The sequence below is a fragment of the Bombyx mori genome, chromosome 22 (genome assembly GCF_030269925.1).
Source record: "Bombyx mori chromosome 22, ASM3026992v2".
NCBI classification, from domain to species: domain Eukaryota; kingdom Metazoa; phylum Arthropoda; class Insecta; order Lepidoptera; family Bombycidae; genus Bombyx; species Bombyx mori.
The window spans coordinates 11,895,775-11,910,664 of NC_085128.1; the positions used below are offsets into that span (position 1 = coordinate 11,895,775).

Consider the following 14,890-nt stretch of genomic DNA (forward strand, 5'->3'; position numbering starts at 1 on the left):
TTTGATTTGATTACAATGCCTGCGTCAGATTTTGAAAATCTTTTGGCCCGAGACGATCACTACTAAAGAGCTGTGGAGGATCACCAAGCAGACACTAATGGAGGAGGAGATCCTTACACGGAAGTGGTATTGGATTGGTCACATATTGTGAAAGCCCGATACCCATCTATCCAAGAGAGCACTGACTTGGAAAGTGTCTGGCAAAAGGAAAAGAAGCCGTCCCAGAACACCTTGGCGTCGCTCGGTGGAACGTGGACGTCTAGGGCATGACGTGGGAGGAGCTAGAACAGACTGCCCAAGACCGATGTAAATAGAACGATTTGATTCGAGCCCTACACGAGATCACCATCAGGTGGGCCGTGTGCTCGTCGATAAGGGCAATAAAAAAAAAGGAAGAAAGAAGAAGACTTAAAATGTATGATATTAATATTTTACACATAAAAGCAATAAACAGTCTATACTTAAACTAGTTGAACCGCGCCACTTTCTCTGCGTCACGTAAGAGAGAAAGAGATGGTTAGAAAGACTGGAGCGTAGGCATCCTATGTTAGGTCAGGTTAGAACCTGAAACTGTTTTATCTACGAACCACGTCTGGAGAATAATTGACCCAACTTTGGTAGGTTGGTACCTGCATAAATTAAAAATAAGACGAAACCAGGTGAAGCTTTGTACCTATATCTTTAATCGGTAATATTTATCGGTTATTTCGAAGATTTATTTTAATTTTTCAACTATCTACAATAAAAGTTATAATAAGGATATCTTGTGATAGAATAACAAACTTTTTCTGCAATCTGATTGTGATACTGTCCTTGTGAAAAAGTCTTGATGTAAATCTATTCGTACGTGATCAAATGTTTGCGGCAAACTTGCGAGATACTAAACGAATATGTAGGTAATGAGAAATTGTATTCATCTGAAGTTATAGGCAAATCATTGGGATACGAGGCTACCAGTCGACCAAGTGACTCCTGTGACTGCAGCGCATATAGGTAATTCCGCGTTATCATTCTTTTTTGTAAATATTTGAAAACTGTTATTTAAGCTGAAATATTCATTGAAATCAAATTATGTAAGGAACGATTTTGTTCGAAATGAAATACTTGTGATGGATAATTTAGGTAAGTATCTGCATTTGATTAGCACAATGTTCATAAAAAAGTCCTTGGCCATGAATGGATTATTTTAGAACATATTTTATTACGATTAAAAAAAATTATGATCCATCCTAAAAAGATACCTAGCCGAAATACGCTATTTTAGGAACAATTTTTGGAACTTTTTAAGAGGAACAATTCGATCAAACATGATTGTTGCGTAGCTAACCATTTTCGCGACGCACTCAATGGAAACTCTCAAATGGAATAAAATATCTCAGTTTTTGCAACATTTTAAAATAAACTCCTGTCCTATTGATCATACTATATGATATATAACCAAATCATACTATATGATAAATATATGATAGGTATATAACCTATTCCTATAACCTTCCTCGGCTATCGCAACTTTTTTAGAATTTAGCTAAACTAAAAAAAATATATTCGAACCAGTAGAGAACAGAAATAATGATATTAGCCCCTTCAAACAAACAAACGTACAAAAAAAACATGCTCTTCTTCAGCTTTAATATTGACATGCCTGATAAATGCAATGAATGATGAAAGGTATGTACGTACCTACTATAGTAGAATTAGTTTGTCTTTTTTTTTTTTTTCCTACCTAAGCTGATAGCCTTGAGAGGCTATGTCAGCGTAACCCTAACTTTTGTAGGTGAGCTCACGGGGCTCAAACCTGATGACGTTGCTAACACGAACCCTAGCAAGAGCCGTGCTTCGCAGAATCTACCACCGGATCGGAAACGCGACCCACTGAGAAGATCCGGCGAGAAACTCAGTGGGCTGTGTCTGGGAGTTAATTTACTCGTCGAGCCCTTCGACGCAAGCGACGGGTTCGACGAGAACGGTGACCGGTGCTTGAAGTACCTAGAAGCACCGTTAGTGGATCGGGAGGATCCGAGATGACGTGTTTTGGGCGAAGTCGACTGCTTTCCATTCTGTCCGCAGGATCGGGAATGTAGTTACCGGCGGCCACGATGAGAGGGTTCCCGTGTCGTGCCGCTTTATCGAAGTGGCGCATTGACGCCGACTGCATATACTTACTGGTGGACTCTAAGTCCAGGTCGTCATGGAGGTTGACGTTCCTGACGAACCACGGGGCTCCGATGGCTATCCTGCAAAAACGGGATTGAATGACTTGGAATGATTTTAAGTGTATGCGGGCCGCGTGAGCGAACACTACACTTGCATAGGTCATGACGGGGCGTATGCAAGTTTTGTAGAGTGTCACCTTATTTCTAAGGGACATTTTACTTCGCCTACATATCATCGGGTAGAGACGTCCTAGAATGAAGGCGGCACGGTCGCGTACCGTCTTGATGTGGGGGCGGAATGTCATCCTACTGTTGAGGGTGACGCCTAAATATTTGACCTTCGGGGCCCACGGTATGGGCTGGTCGAACATCGTGATTGGGCGAACGGCGGGGGCGGAGGTATTGACGCGCCTAGTCGGGAGGGGGATGCTCAGCGTGGTGTTCGGAGGGCGACCCCTTTTGAAGAGCACCGCTGTGCTTTTCGTGGGGTTGATGTCGATGCGCCACTTCCGGAACCACTGTCCCATGGTGGTAGCTGCGGTCTGAAGTCGTCGATGAAGCAACGCCTTCTTCCTACACGAGTAGAAGATGGCGGTGTCATCGGCGAAGAGCGCCAGATGGGTCTCCGGAGACCGGGGTATATCGTTGATATACAAACTAAATAGTAACGGGGAGAGGGCGGAGCCTTGCGGGACTCCGGCTGTGACGTGACGGGGCCGGGAACGCGTTCCCTCGACTCGATATCGGAACGAACGGTTCGACAAGTAGTCTCGTATGATGAGCACGAGTCTGTCTGGCACTCCCATGTTATACAGTTTGTATATCAAACCGTTGTGCCAGACTTTGTCGAACGCATATTTTGTCCGTGCAGTTTGGGTCATAAAACATAGCCCGGCTAGGGCGGTGAGCATGTTGCGCGGGCGCAACGCCCTTATCGATAAATACAAATGAGTCATCGAAGGCAGGTACACGGCCGCGGGGTGGTATACGAAGGGTGGTGAGACATTGCTGTTATGAGTTATTTGTACTTACCTGCAAATTATAGTACATTATGTCGAAGAAAAATGTGTTTTTATGCATTCGTTCTCTGAATTTCTTTAGTGACACAATGGCTACTCCTTTGTTTTGTATCAAAACGGCAGAATTTATTCAAAATAATATTTGCACGTGTTGTTATCAACAATGTGTTAAAATTTTTCACTGAAATAAGAATAGATCCCGAAAAGTGACAGTGTTAATTTCTGCCGTTCTCGTTAACTTACTGCGGCGATATGTGGTGTAAGTGTTCGATTAGTGATTTTTTCTTTCATTTTTATCACTAACCCACAAAATGACAAAACTAAATACACTATCGATAACGCTTATCGACAACAATAATACGCATCACTATGCCCATCCATTAAGGCTCGTGAGTGAGTGGAAGAGAGAGCGAAACTCGCTTCACCGTTCCGATTTTTTATGACCCAAACTGCACGGATAAAATAATTCTACTTTTTTTTTTTTTTTTTTTTTTATGATTGAAAGTTTACTGGTGGCCCGAAGGCCTTTCCAGTTTCACCAGGACAGGTGGGCGAGCAAAGGCTCAGCCAAGAGGGGTGGGATTTGCTAACAACTGCCCGAGCGCCTCCGAAGGAGACCTAACAACTCAAGAGCAATTGTTACGCGAATGAATCTACTACCGGATCGGAATCGCGACCCGCTGAGAAGATCCGGCGTGAAACTCAGCGGGCTGATGCATGGGTTAGGTTGCACGTCGACCTCTTTGTCGAGTTCGACGAGTACGGTTACCGGGGTCCCTAAGCCTGCCCCTAGTATTAGAGCTGAAGGCATCTAATGCAAAGGTTATTGGATCTGATGGATCCGTAAGGACGTGTCTAGGGCGTCGACGGTGACTGGCTCCTGCATGATCAGGATTCGGGGAGTAGTCAGCGGCGGCAACGATAAGGCGATTATCATGACGCATAGCTTATCGAAGTATCGTTCCGACGCTGACTTCATGTATTTCCGAATTGATTCGAGGCCCAGGTCGTCGTGTAGGTCAACGTTCCTCACGAACCACGGAGCCCCGACAGCTAACCTGCAAAAGCGGGATTGTAGGGATTGGAGGGTGTCTATGTGTGTGCGGGCCGCGTGAGCGAACACCACACTCGCGTAAGTCATGACGGGCCTTATGCAAGTTTTGTAAAGTGTCACCTTGTTCCGAAGGGACATTTTACTCCGCTTACAGATCATGGGGTAGAGTCTGCCGAGAATAAACGCGGCACGGTCACGGACTGATTTTATATGCGGGCGGAATGTCATCGATGCATCCAGGGTAACGCCCAGGTATTTGACCTTCCTGGCCCAGGGTATGGGTTGTCTAAAGAGAGTAATCGGGGGTGTGAGATTCCTCCTCCTAATCCGGGAGGAAATCCGTGTGGAGCTTCCCCTCTGAAATAGCACCGCAGTACTTTTCGCTGGGTTGATGTCTATGCGCCATTTTCGGAACCACTGTCCTAGGGCTAGGGCTGCGCTCTGAAGCTTCTTCGCGATTAGGGACTTATTTCTACTAGAATAGTAAACAGTCGTGTCGTCGGCGAATAAAGCTAAATGGGTCGGCGGCGACCGGGGAATATCGTTGACGAATAAGCTAAACAGGAGGGGTGAGAGGACAGAGCCTTGCGGGACTCCAGCTGTGAGAGGTCGTGGGGAGGAGCGGGTTCCCTCGACTCGATATCGAAAAGAGCGGTTCGACAAGAAGTCCCGTATGATGAGCACGAGACTATCCGGCACGCCCATGTTGAATAGTTTGAAAATCAAACCATTGTGCCAGACTTTGTCGAACGCTTTTGCGACGTCGAAGAAGAGAGCTCCCGTGTATAACGGTTTTGGTCGATTAAGCCCCACAAGAATGTGCTCCGTGAGGCGGTGCACCTGTTGAACGCATGAGTGATTTGTACGGAATCCGAATTGTTCATCGATAAGAATGCCCTTGGATGAGACGAAGTCTCTGAGGCGTTTGTAGAGCAGACGCTCATACAGTTTGCCTAGAGACATGAGGAGGCTAATCGGGCGGTAGCTCGTCGGATGATTTTTTGGTTTACCGGGTTTATGTATGCCGATAACGTCCGCTTCTTTCCACACCGCGGGAAAGATACAGTTCGCCATAGCGGCATTGAAAATAGATGCCAACATCACGATGAGTTGGACGGGTAGAAGTTTAATAACGCGGTTGGATATACCGTCGGAACCGGGAGCCTTGCGAGGACGTAGGTCTTTGATCAAGTCTTTAACTTCCATCGGGGTGACGGGTGGTAACGCATCCGAGGGTGGCAAGGAGGCTCTGCGTTCTACCTCACTGTCTACTAATTCTACATGAACAGGGTCCACGGATTGAGTGCTGGGCGTGCACTGGGTTTGCAATGTATCGGCCAGCAGCTCTGCTTTTTCGTCATCATCGAACGCCGCGAGTCGGCCTGAGGGGCCTACGAGGGGGGGCATAGTTACTACCGTATCCGATTTGAGAGTACGAGCTAAGCGGTAGTAAGACCTTTGAGAGGGCGCGAGTCCTTCTAAGAAATCAGACCATCTGGCATCTCGGACTTCGGTGATGCGAGACTTTACGTCGCGTTGTAGGGCACGCGTTCGAATACGATTTTCCGCGGTAGGATACCTATCGTACGCACGGATCGAGGCGTTCTTAGCTCTAAGGAGTTCCCTAATATCGTCGGGCAATTTGAAGCGGTGAAGGAAGTCCTCCGCTACAACTTGCTTCGATGACCTATCTAATGTCGAGGTGATGTGTGACGTTACGATGTCTATGGCTTCAGCGGTATCCTGAGGAGACGGGATAGAGTCCGGACTAAACGGAAGCGATGGTGGATCAGATTCAGCCAGGCTGATGCCCAGCGTGTGCCAATCCACCACAGTCCTCGTGACGGGAACGGAATCGGGAGCGCGACCGAGCTTCATAACGACGGGACGGTGGTCTGAATCTAACTCTGAAACTACTTCGATCGAGTGTAAGCGCAGAGTTACGTTTTTTAATAACGCTATGTCGAGTATATCCGGGCGATGCGCGATATTTAGCGGGTAGTGAGTCGGGGTTAGCGGAGCGACGATATCGAAGGCGAGATCATCGACTAACGCGTCAAGCCGCCTGCCATTCGGGGTTGTGGTGTGTGAGTTCCACCTGATGTGTTTACAATTTAGGTCGCCCGCCAGAATGACAGAGCTCCCCATACCGAGCAGCGCCTCGATATCACTGCTTAGAACGATCTTATCCGGTGGAAGATAAACGGACGCGATAACGATCGGCGCGTGTCCCGTCAGTGAGATTCGGCACACTGATGCTTCGATATTAGCGAGCGCGGGAGGATCGAGCGGGACGCAATGCAGGGCTCTTCTATAGTAAATGACGGTACCACCACCACGGGCAGAGAGCCTGTCGTTCCTGACCATGTTATAGTTCGCGATTTTAGGGTCACGGCGCGCGGGCTTAAGTAGGGTCTCCTGCACTAAAAAGATATCAATTTGGTGGTCACGCAAAAAGTCAGAAACCTGATCACGTTGATTTGCGAGACCGTAAGCGTTAAAAAATCCTATCGTTACGGATAGGGGCTTTATTCTACTTATATACGCCATTGATTACCGGCGGAGTGAGGGGAGGACGTACGTATTTAATGACGCGTATACGTCGGCGTATTCCTGCACAACGGCGATAAAGTGTTGTGCAGTGGAGGCAGCGCGAATGGCGTCGCCCAAAGCGTTAACGCGCTCAAAGTTGATCGACTGAAAGAAGTCGATCGCTAAAGCGAGATTGTCGGACGCGGTCGGAGGGCAAGTCGCGGGAGAGGGACGAGTCGCGGGAGCGGGACGAATCGCGGAGGAGGGAGTTGTAGCCGTGTTCGTGTACGGCAGCGGTTTTGCCCAGGCCGAGACATTGGGCACCGCCGCCGGAACGAACGCTGGCTTAGCCTGCGACGCAGAGGGTGCCGAGGCTTTGATGTTTGGGCCGGAAGCTCGGAGGCGGTTTTGGCGGGCGACGCGGCGATTTATTTTAGGGGCTCGGGGGCAACCACGGTAATTCGCGGGGTGACCCTGTGTTCGACACAGGACGCAGCTAGGCGGTTCCGTCGCGGTTTTTTGGTCGCGAGCGCAGAGGGCCGTGGCGTGATCGCCCAAACACTTAACACATCGGGGGCGCGCGTGACAGTTACGGGAAGAGTGCCCGTACAATTGACAGTTATGGCACTGGCTAGGAGTGCCTTTTTTATGGGGGGCTTCGACAGCGATACCAGAGAGCCTACAGACGGTCTGTGTGTTAAAGATTTTCTTACCCTCGGGGGTAGGCTGGAGAGCGACTAGAACCATATTATATGGCTCCCTACCGCGACCGGTGTGCATACGGTGCACAGAATTCACTGGTAGGCCTTGTTCTAACAGGTCGGCTTTTACGAGCTCTACATCTAACTCTTTAGGGATTCCGCGTATTACAACGCGGAGTTCGCGCTCCTCCTGGAGCGTATACGTATGGAAACTTATACGCTCCTTACGGAGGTAAGAAGAGAGGGCCCTATGGTCGTCGGGTGTTTGAACCTTAATTTGAATGCCGTTCGCGAGGTTACGGGCATTCGTGAAATTTATATTTTTGGCCTTAAGGGCCAGGCAAACTCGATCCCAAGCTGCCTTCTCCTGAAGGATAACCGGGGGAGGGGTCTGGGTTTTATTTTGTGCCACCGGACGCGGCGACGGAGTGGCACGGGCTGGGGGCGCAACGGGAGTCTGAGGGCGGGGGCGCGACGCGTTCACGGCTTTGCTAATTTTAGCGGCCGCGGGAGCTCGAGACTCCGCGGCACGCTTCTTACCCTTCTGTACCAGGGTGAATCCATCCGTCGATGAGGCGGGGGCGAGGTCGACCTCCATGTCCGAGTCAGAGTCGGAGCACGAGGAGGCGGGTGCAGGCGACCTACGAGCAAGTGTAGGTGTTTTAGAGGGCGCGACGGAGGCCGCGGATGATCGCTCAGCTGAAACGATGGTCACGGCGGACGACGCAGCAGCTTTTCTCGCCAGTATAGGCGACACGGGAGCGGCAGGCACGACAGAGGCTGCGGTGCTCAATGCAGAAGCTCTGCACGCAGGTACAGGCGACGCAGGAGCAGCGAGCGCGGCGGAGTCCTCGAGAGGGCTCGCAGTGTGATTGGCCTTGAAGGCCAAAAACTCCGAGGCGAGCTGTGGGTGGCGAAGTCGGAGGAATTCCGCGAATACAGCGTCCATGATCGCTGAGTACCCAGGTGGGGCGGCCCCGGGTCTTGAAAACACTCGCCTTGCGGCGAGGCCCCAACTTCTCGGACCTGAGCGGTTCTATTGAACACAGGTGGCAATGCGGCGCGATTACTACAGGACAAAGAAAAAGCACAACAAAACAGAAATTACGAAAAGAAATAAAACAAATAAATACTTGCAGGAAACCACTTTGTCGGCAGATGTACCACGAACACAGAAACAACAAAAGGAAACAAAACAAATAAAAACTTCCAGAAAGAGCACTTAGTCGGCAGATGTATCACAAACACAGGCCGCGCGAACAATGGCCGGGCTAACAAAAGCCGGGCGAACAAAGACCGGGCGATCGAGTGGACGATGAGCACGTCCGCACGTGACGGGTGCCTCTATCGGAATGAATTCTACTTTAATCGGAAATACAAATTTATTTTACCGGGGGTGTGTTCTACAAACGAATGCAGTGAAGGAAGAATTAATTCACTGCCATCATTAATTTTACGTCTCATCAGAAAACAGGGAGCCAATATGTTATCACGAGCGAACTCCAGGCGTCTTTTGAGATAAAAAAAATGTGTGCGTGTACTAGTGTACACACGTAAGAAGTGAAACTTGTTTATGGCCTTATTTTTCGAAAAATGATCTACATGCAACTTTCTAGAAATTGGTTAAATAAAGTTAAATTAGATAAAGTTTAAACAAAAGGATTTTATTATCATAGACATGAATACAAAAAAGTTAAATTAGATAAAGTTTAAACAAAAGGATTTTATTATCATAGACATGAATACAAAACAGATGGCGCGTAACGGAAAAATGTGACGCGTAACCGAAAAATGTGACGGTAAATTTTTTTCCAACGCCGATAAGGAAGTTTCACTTCAAAAGGGACTTTGCCTTTTATCATTGTAACATTTGAAATAAAATAACAAAACTATAATTTCATTATGAAGAGGTTTTAATGTACAACACTTATTGAAATAAAATAACAAAACAATAATTTCATTATAATGAGGTTTTAATGTACAACACTTACAATATTTACAAACATAAAATTAAATAGGTAACTCTTTTAATCTCAAATGCTTTGCAAAAGCATTTTCTATCAAGCATTCGATAGTTTTATATACCATCCTAGTTTATTACATCTTCGTGAAATTACGGTATGATACGTTGAATTTTAATTAAACTTCCTCAATCTTCACTTCACCTTGCTCTTGGACTATTGTGTCATGATGTCTTGTCAAATCGTCGTGTTTGATTTTTGATGATTTCTCTATTGCTTGATTATAGTGATCAGTCCTATTGAATAAGAGAACAGTACATTAAAGCAGATATAGTGGTGTCATGCCAATGTTTTATATTTGTTACAGTCACACGCTAGTACAGTCAGATGTTGAATTCTGCACTACAGTGATTATGATTGACTATGATTATGAGTGACTCATTATGATTTTGAACAAGTGCTTAACGTTTTTTATTAGCATCCGCTAAGAATAGCTCAAATAAATAAATAATCATAAACCAGTTTAAAAACAATAATTTGCATATAGCCGACCTGACCATATGCTTGTGATTCCTAGAACTTATTATATTATTTTGATTTTAACTATACTACTCGTAATATTACAAATAACCTAACTGAATAGATTTGTATCAAATATTGCAGAGATTGTATTAAAAATACATCCTGGATTACCACATGGGATACTTTATATCATGGTAAATGACATGACCCTGCTAATGCCAGATATATCTAGATAATCTGCTATGGTAAATATGAAAATATGACTATGAATATAAAAATGGAATGAGTTTTAAATAAGCAAATGGCACTGAAAAAGTCTTTATTCTAGGACAATGCAATCTGTTCCATAATTTCTAAATTACAAATTTAACATGAATGAAACTGCAAGGCATATTATTAATAATAATAATAATGTTTTTATTGCAAGTAACCATGACTCATATAAATTGTTAATAAGACTTAGACCTATGTTAGTAGTTATATTTACATCACAATGAATTACTGTCGTAATATCCCATGGGAGATGGCACCACAGCGACCCATGTATACACAGTCCAGCCTGCTTGCGATCATGCTCAGGATACTGTTGGAGCTGGCCCTCACTTTGCTTACCAGAGATGCACACCTCTTACGCATGGTAGTGTAAAAACAATCTATGGCATAGCTAGTACTGACTAATTTTGACATTTTCTCTGAAGCTGTACTTGAAACTTACCTAGATTCTTTGATTTTGTATAATGCTTGTCGTATATCGCTCATACGAACACCAGTAATTTTTAATATTCCAATAATTAAAAGTCCACCTATTGTACTTAATACAGCTCCTAAAAATAAAGAAATATATAAATAATATGGTAACTAGTAGTAAAAAATGTCTGGCTGTTTCTAATCGTTACCTAGGGAACCACCAACAATCATAGCAGTCAATCCTAAATTTGCTTTATACAATGCTCCGGTAAGTGCACCTGCAGTTGTGTACTCGATGAGTGTTGTATCTCCACGATATGCAGATATTGTTGTGGCTATCAAACTGAAATGTTTCAAGGAACTTAACAAACATTCACGATTGACTTCCACAGTGCAGGAATAACATTATGTAATAAAAATCAAATCCGCAAAATTATAATTTGTTTAATTACCAGTGGTAGGACGTCTTGAGAGTACGCACGGGTAGGTACCACCACCCTACCTATTTCTACCGTGAAGCAGTATTGCATTTTGGTCTAAAGGGTGGTGTAGCTGGTGTATTCTTAAAAATGAGACTTCAGAACTCATGTTTCAAGGCGGTTGGCAATATTTATTTTGTAGATGTCTATGTGCTCCGTTAACCACTTAACATTAGGTGGCCCATGAGCTCGTCCCGCCATCTAAGCAATAAAAAAATGTAAATACAGTAAAATCAGTTTAATTTATTCAACCATTAGGTTATAATTATATGACTATCACATTTTCACATATTGCAATGTTCGATTATTATCATGATCAAACACTGTGATAAAATTTGACAAACAATTGTTAAAATGTAGTGTTATTTAAAAAAACCACTAAATGAGTTGTAGAAGAAATTGTTTCAAAAATGGCACAAGTTATATGTACCCTATAATTACTTCGGCATGAAAATGATATGAATTAGTAATGAGTACATTTTTTTTATCATTCAAAATTTTCAAGAAATAAAATTGGATCTTTGTTTTAGATATCTTCATTACTTATAACTAATACTAAAAGTATATGTAATACTAATGATAAATATACTTCCACTTTAACACATTTTGAACTAATGATGAAATCTGCAAGACTAGTGTTGACAATAAAATTAAATGTAAAATAGGATTAAGTAACAAATAGAATATATGCTAAGCATGTCAGAGATTTGATTCCTTGTGTTTACATGTACTGTATTTATATGTATATATGTATTGCTAATATTAGTCTTAATAAATTTACCTGAACATTCCTGTAAAAATACTTAATTTCCATCCCCACTTGTAGGCACCTTTGGCAAATCCAATTGTTACATAGTCTTGCAGTTTTTTCTGTAATCCATCACCAAGGTTTTATAAAATCATTATAAAAGATAAAAAATTAAGGATGTAAATAGTAATAATTTATATACAATATAAACTAATAATAATTTACAGCTTTCTAGGCAGACAAGCATACTGTAATCCTGTGACAGCATTCTACCAGGTGATCTGTAGCTGTATTAAGCAGGATATGGAGAAAAGATATTGAAGAACCTTGTACAAATTCTAGTAGATATTCTTAGAAATGTTAAAAAAGTTAATGAGTTTGTTTCCTCGCTGGCCACTTGTTACATGTTACCACTTACGCATAACACCTAATATAGTTAAAGTTACATCTATTGTGAATTAAAAAATAATTCAAAAGTGGGTTAAAATTAAGCGGTTGAGTGCTTGGGAGCATCTTTTTCTTCCTGAACATTCCAATTATGAATGTATTAATAAATTAAATAAAGAATAATAGGTAAGGATACAAAACATTTGAGTCAGCATCTCTATTTTAAAAACAATCATGTATTATGCAAACCTTTTACAATACCTTTGCATCGCCTACTGTTTTATAAGCGGTTGCTTGATTATTTTCAATAAAATACAAGTAGGCTTCTCGAGATGAGACAAATCCTCCGAAACAAACACCAACAAATGCACCGCACAATGTGGATTGCACAACTGTATGCAGTTCAGGAGAAACTTCGTCGAATTCGCTAAAATATTTGTTTATTTCATAAATCCCATGGATTCAGGCACGAAAATACCATAAATGCATAGTATTATTTTATTAGTAATTTTAAACATCAAATCTTAGCGAGTATGATTATTAAATAATATTGATGAAAAACGCAATTTTCTTACTTTTTTTTATACATGGCTTTAACCCGATCCCAGCCTGTCTGAGGGCCTCCAGGCAGAGGTCTGTTAAGGACATCGTAATCATTTTCATTTCTTTCACGAAAAATTGGTAAGACAAAACTTGGAGACAACCTGATCACCGTTCGGATCATTTCGACAAGATCCCTTTCCCTTTTTGATAACAACAGACAAGACAGACATCACTAACCAATCTGAACTTTTAACTTAATGATCTTTTTTTAAAGGGATTTTATGACTTGGTAACTAAGACCTTTAAGTCACGTATTATTTTAATTTATGTTCTTATTTTTATGAAAAATAATAAATAATATGAAGTGAAATGAAATGAAGATAAGTAATTTGATACATTAATCAACTGGGATGAAATTAAATGAAATGATATCCGATTTGAGAGTATATTCTAAAAAATTAGACCATCTGGCATCTCGGACTTCGGTAGGTAGTCTACCTATCGTAGGTGCGGATCGAGGCGTTCTTGGCCCTAAGGAGTCCCTAACATCGTCGGGCAATTGAAGCAAGTCCTCCGCTACAATTTGCTTCGATGATCTATCTAATGTCGAGGTGATGTGCGCCGTTACGATGTCTATGGCTTCAGCGGTATCCTGAGGGGATGGGGTAGAGTCTGGGCTGAACAGGAGCGATGGTGGATCAGATTCAGTTAGGCTGAAGCCCAGTGTGTGCCAATCCACCACAGTTTTCGTGACGGGAACCTAATCGGAAGTGCGACCAAGCTTTATAACGACGGGACGGTAGTCTGAGTCTAATTCTGAAACGACTTCGATTGAACGGGACCGCAGAGCTACGTCATGACTAAAACAAAGCCATTAGGCATGGTTTCTCGAAATCTTCCGGAAGGTCCGCTGAATTTTCAATAAATAATCACCAGTTTACTGAGACTATTTAAACACATCTCATGAACATGAAAATGTAATTTCATCCCAATTGATTACGGACTCAAATAAATCAACTTCACCTCATTCATTGCTATATCATTTTTCCTATAACTGAATCCTCATCCTCCTTCAGTCGATCGCTCATTTCTGAGCATCGTGATGCGCCCGCCTGTGACCTTTTTTTGTAATTTTTAGCCACTTATGTCGGTCAGTGGCACAGTGAAGTGCGTGGCTCAGTCTCATGTCCAGATACTCAGACACTTGGTCACTCCATCTTTTTCGGCTACGACCTCTAGATCGTCTTCCATCCACTTTACCCGTCACTATGAGTCTCTCCAGGTTGTCAGAGGGTTTTCTTGCTATATGACCAAAGTATTGGAGCACTCTATATAGACATTTGGTGGATAGCCTCTGGTCAACTTTTAGCTCAAAGTCAAAGTTAGGTCAAAGTTGACCAAAAAATAACTGAATATGTATTTAATAATTGAAGATTTTCATAAACTCATCGCTGGCAGCAATGGCATCCCAAAAAGCCGATTGTCATGCTTAAAAATAATAGAAAGAAGAGGATTTTAATAAATCATTGTGATAGTGACCCTCAATATATTTTATTCGCTTTTTGCAATTATACGAATACTTTAAAAAAATGCCTTTACCGCAATTCAGCATTTTGGTAAGTATCTACCTGTAATTCTAAAATCATATTTTAATTTTCTTTGGACATTTTTGTATCTAGAAATAGTTTGGACAATTAGGTATGTATAGTAACCGGCAAACTTTTTGAGCAAATGACTTTGACTGCGCAGAACCGAATTTTAGATCACTTTGGTGGTGGGGGTGAGGCGCGACGGCAGAGGAAACCGTATCGAGCGCGTTATTGGTAGATCAGACGAACCTTGCGCCCCGCACCGCGCCCTCGTTCCGCTTGCTCCCAAAAGTACGCTTGCGTACGGTGAAAAGTCTATCGTTATTCATCGTTATGTTATATTTTGTTATAATTGCTTGTTGACTTTGTTGCCATTGCTATTTGTTGACTGTTTGTTGATTTTTTTATAAAAATACACTATGCCGCGACAAACTTGTGTAGTATTCAAAAGAAAGGGTAGAAAAATTGTGTACGACGTATATTGCTTCATTATAAAACAGGGGAAGAATGATATG

The 14,890-nt window shown here is 43.1% G+C and overlaps 1 protein-coding gene across 1 annotated transcript; it reads right to left on the bottom strand.

Annotated features, from left to right (window-relative positions):
- Positions 1-9,414: 9,414 nt before the first annotated feature.
- On the bottom strand, positions 9,415-13,054 carry LOC101739924 (RPII140-upstream gene protein). The gene is made up of 6 exons (XM_004927021.3): positions 12,819-13,054; positions 12,505-12,670; positions 11,890-11,978; positions 10,839-10,972; positions 10,658-10,766; positions 9,415-9,716 (listed from the first exon to the last, which is right to left on the bottom strand). Exons 1-6 carry the CDS (start codon positions 12,965-12,967, stop codon positions 9,599-9,601), a joined length of 765 nt encoding a protein of 254 aa, XP_004927078.1. The 5' UTR covers positions 12,968-13,054; the 3' UTR covers positions 9,415-9,598.
- Positions 13,055-14,890: the final 1,836 nt, after the last annotated feature.

Excerpts from the sequence above, each read along its gene's own strand:
- LOC101739924 (XM_004927021.3), bottom strand. The coding sequence starts at position 12,967 with ATGATCCGAACGGTGATCAGGTTGTCTCCAAGTTTTGTCTTACCAATT. Across the intron at positions 11,979-12,504 it reads AAACAGTAGGCGATGCAAAG|AAAAAACTGCAAGACTATGT; the intron begins GTATTGTAAAAG and ends GATGGATTACAG. Across the intron at positions 10,973-11,889 it reads ATTTTTACAGGAATGTTCAG|TTTGATAGCCACAACAATAT; the intron begins GTAAATTTATTA and ends GAAACATTTCAG.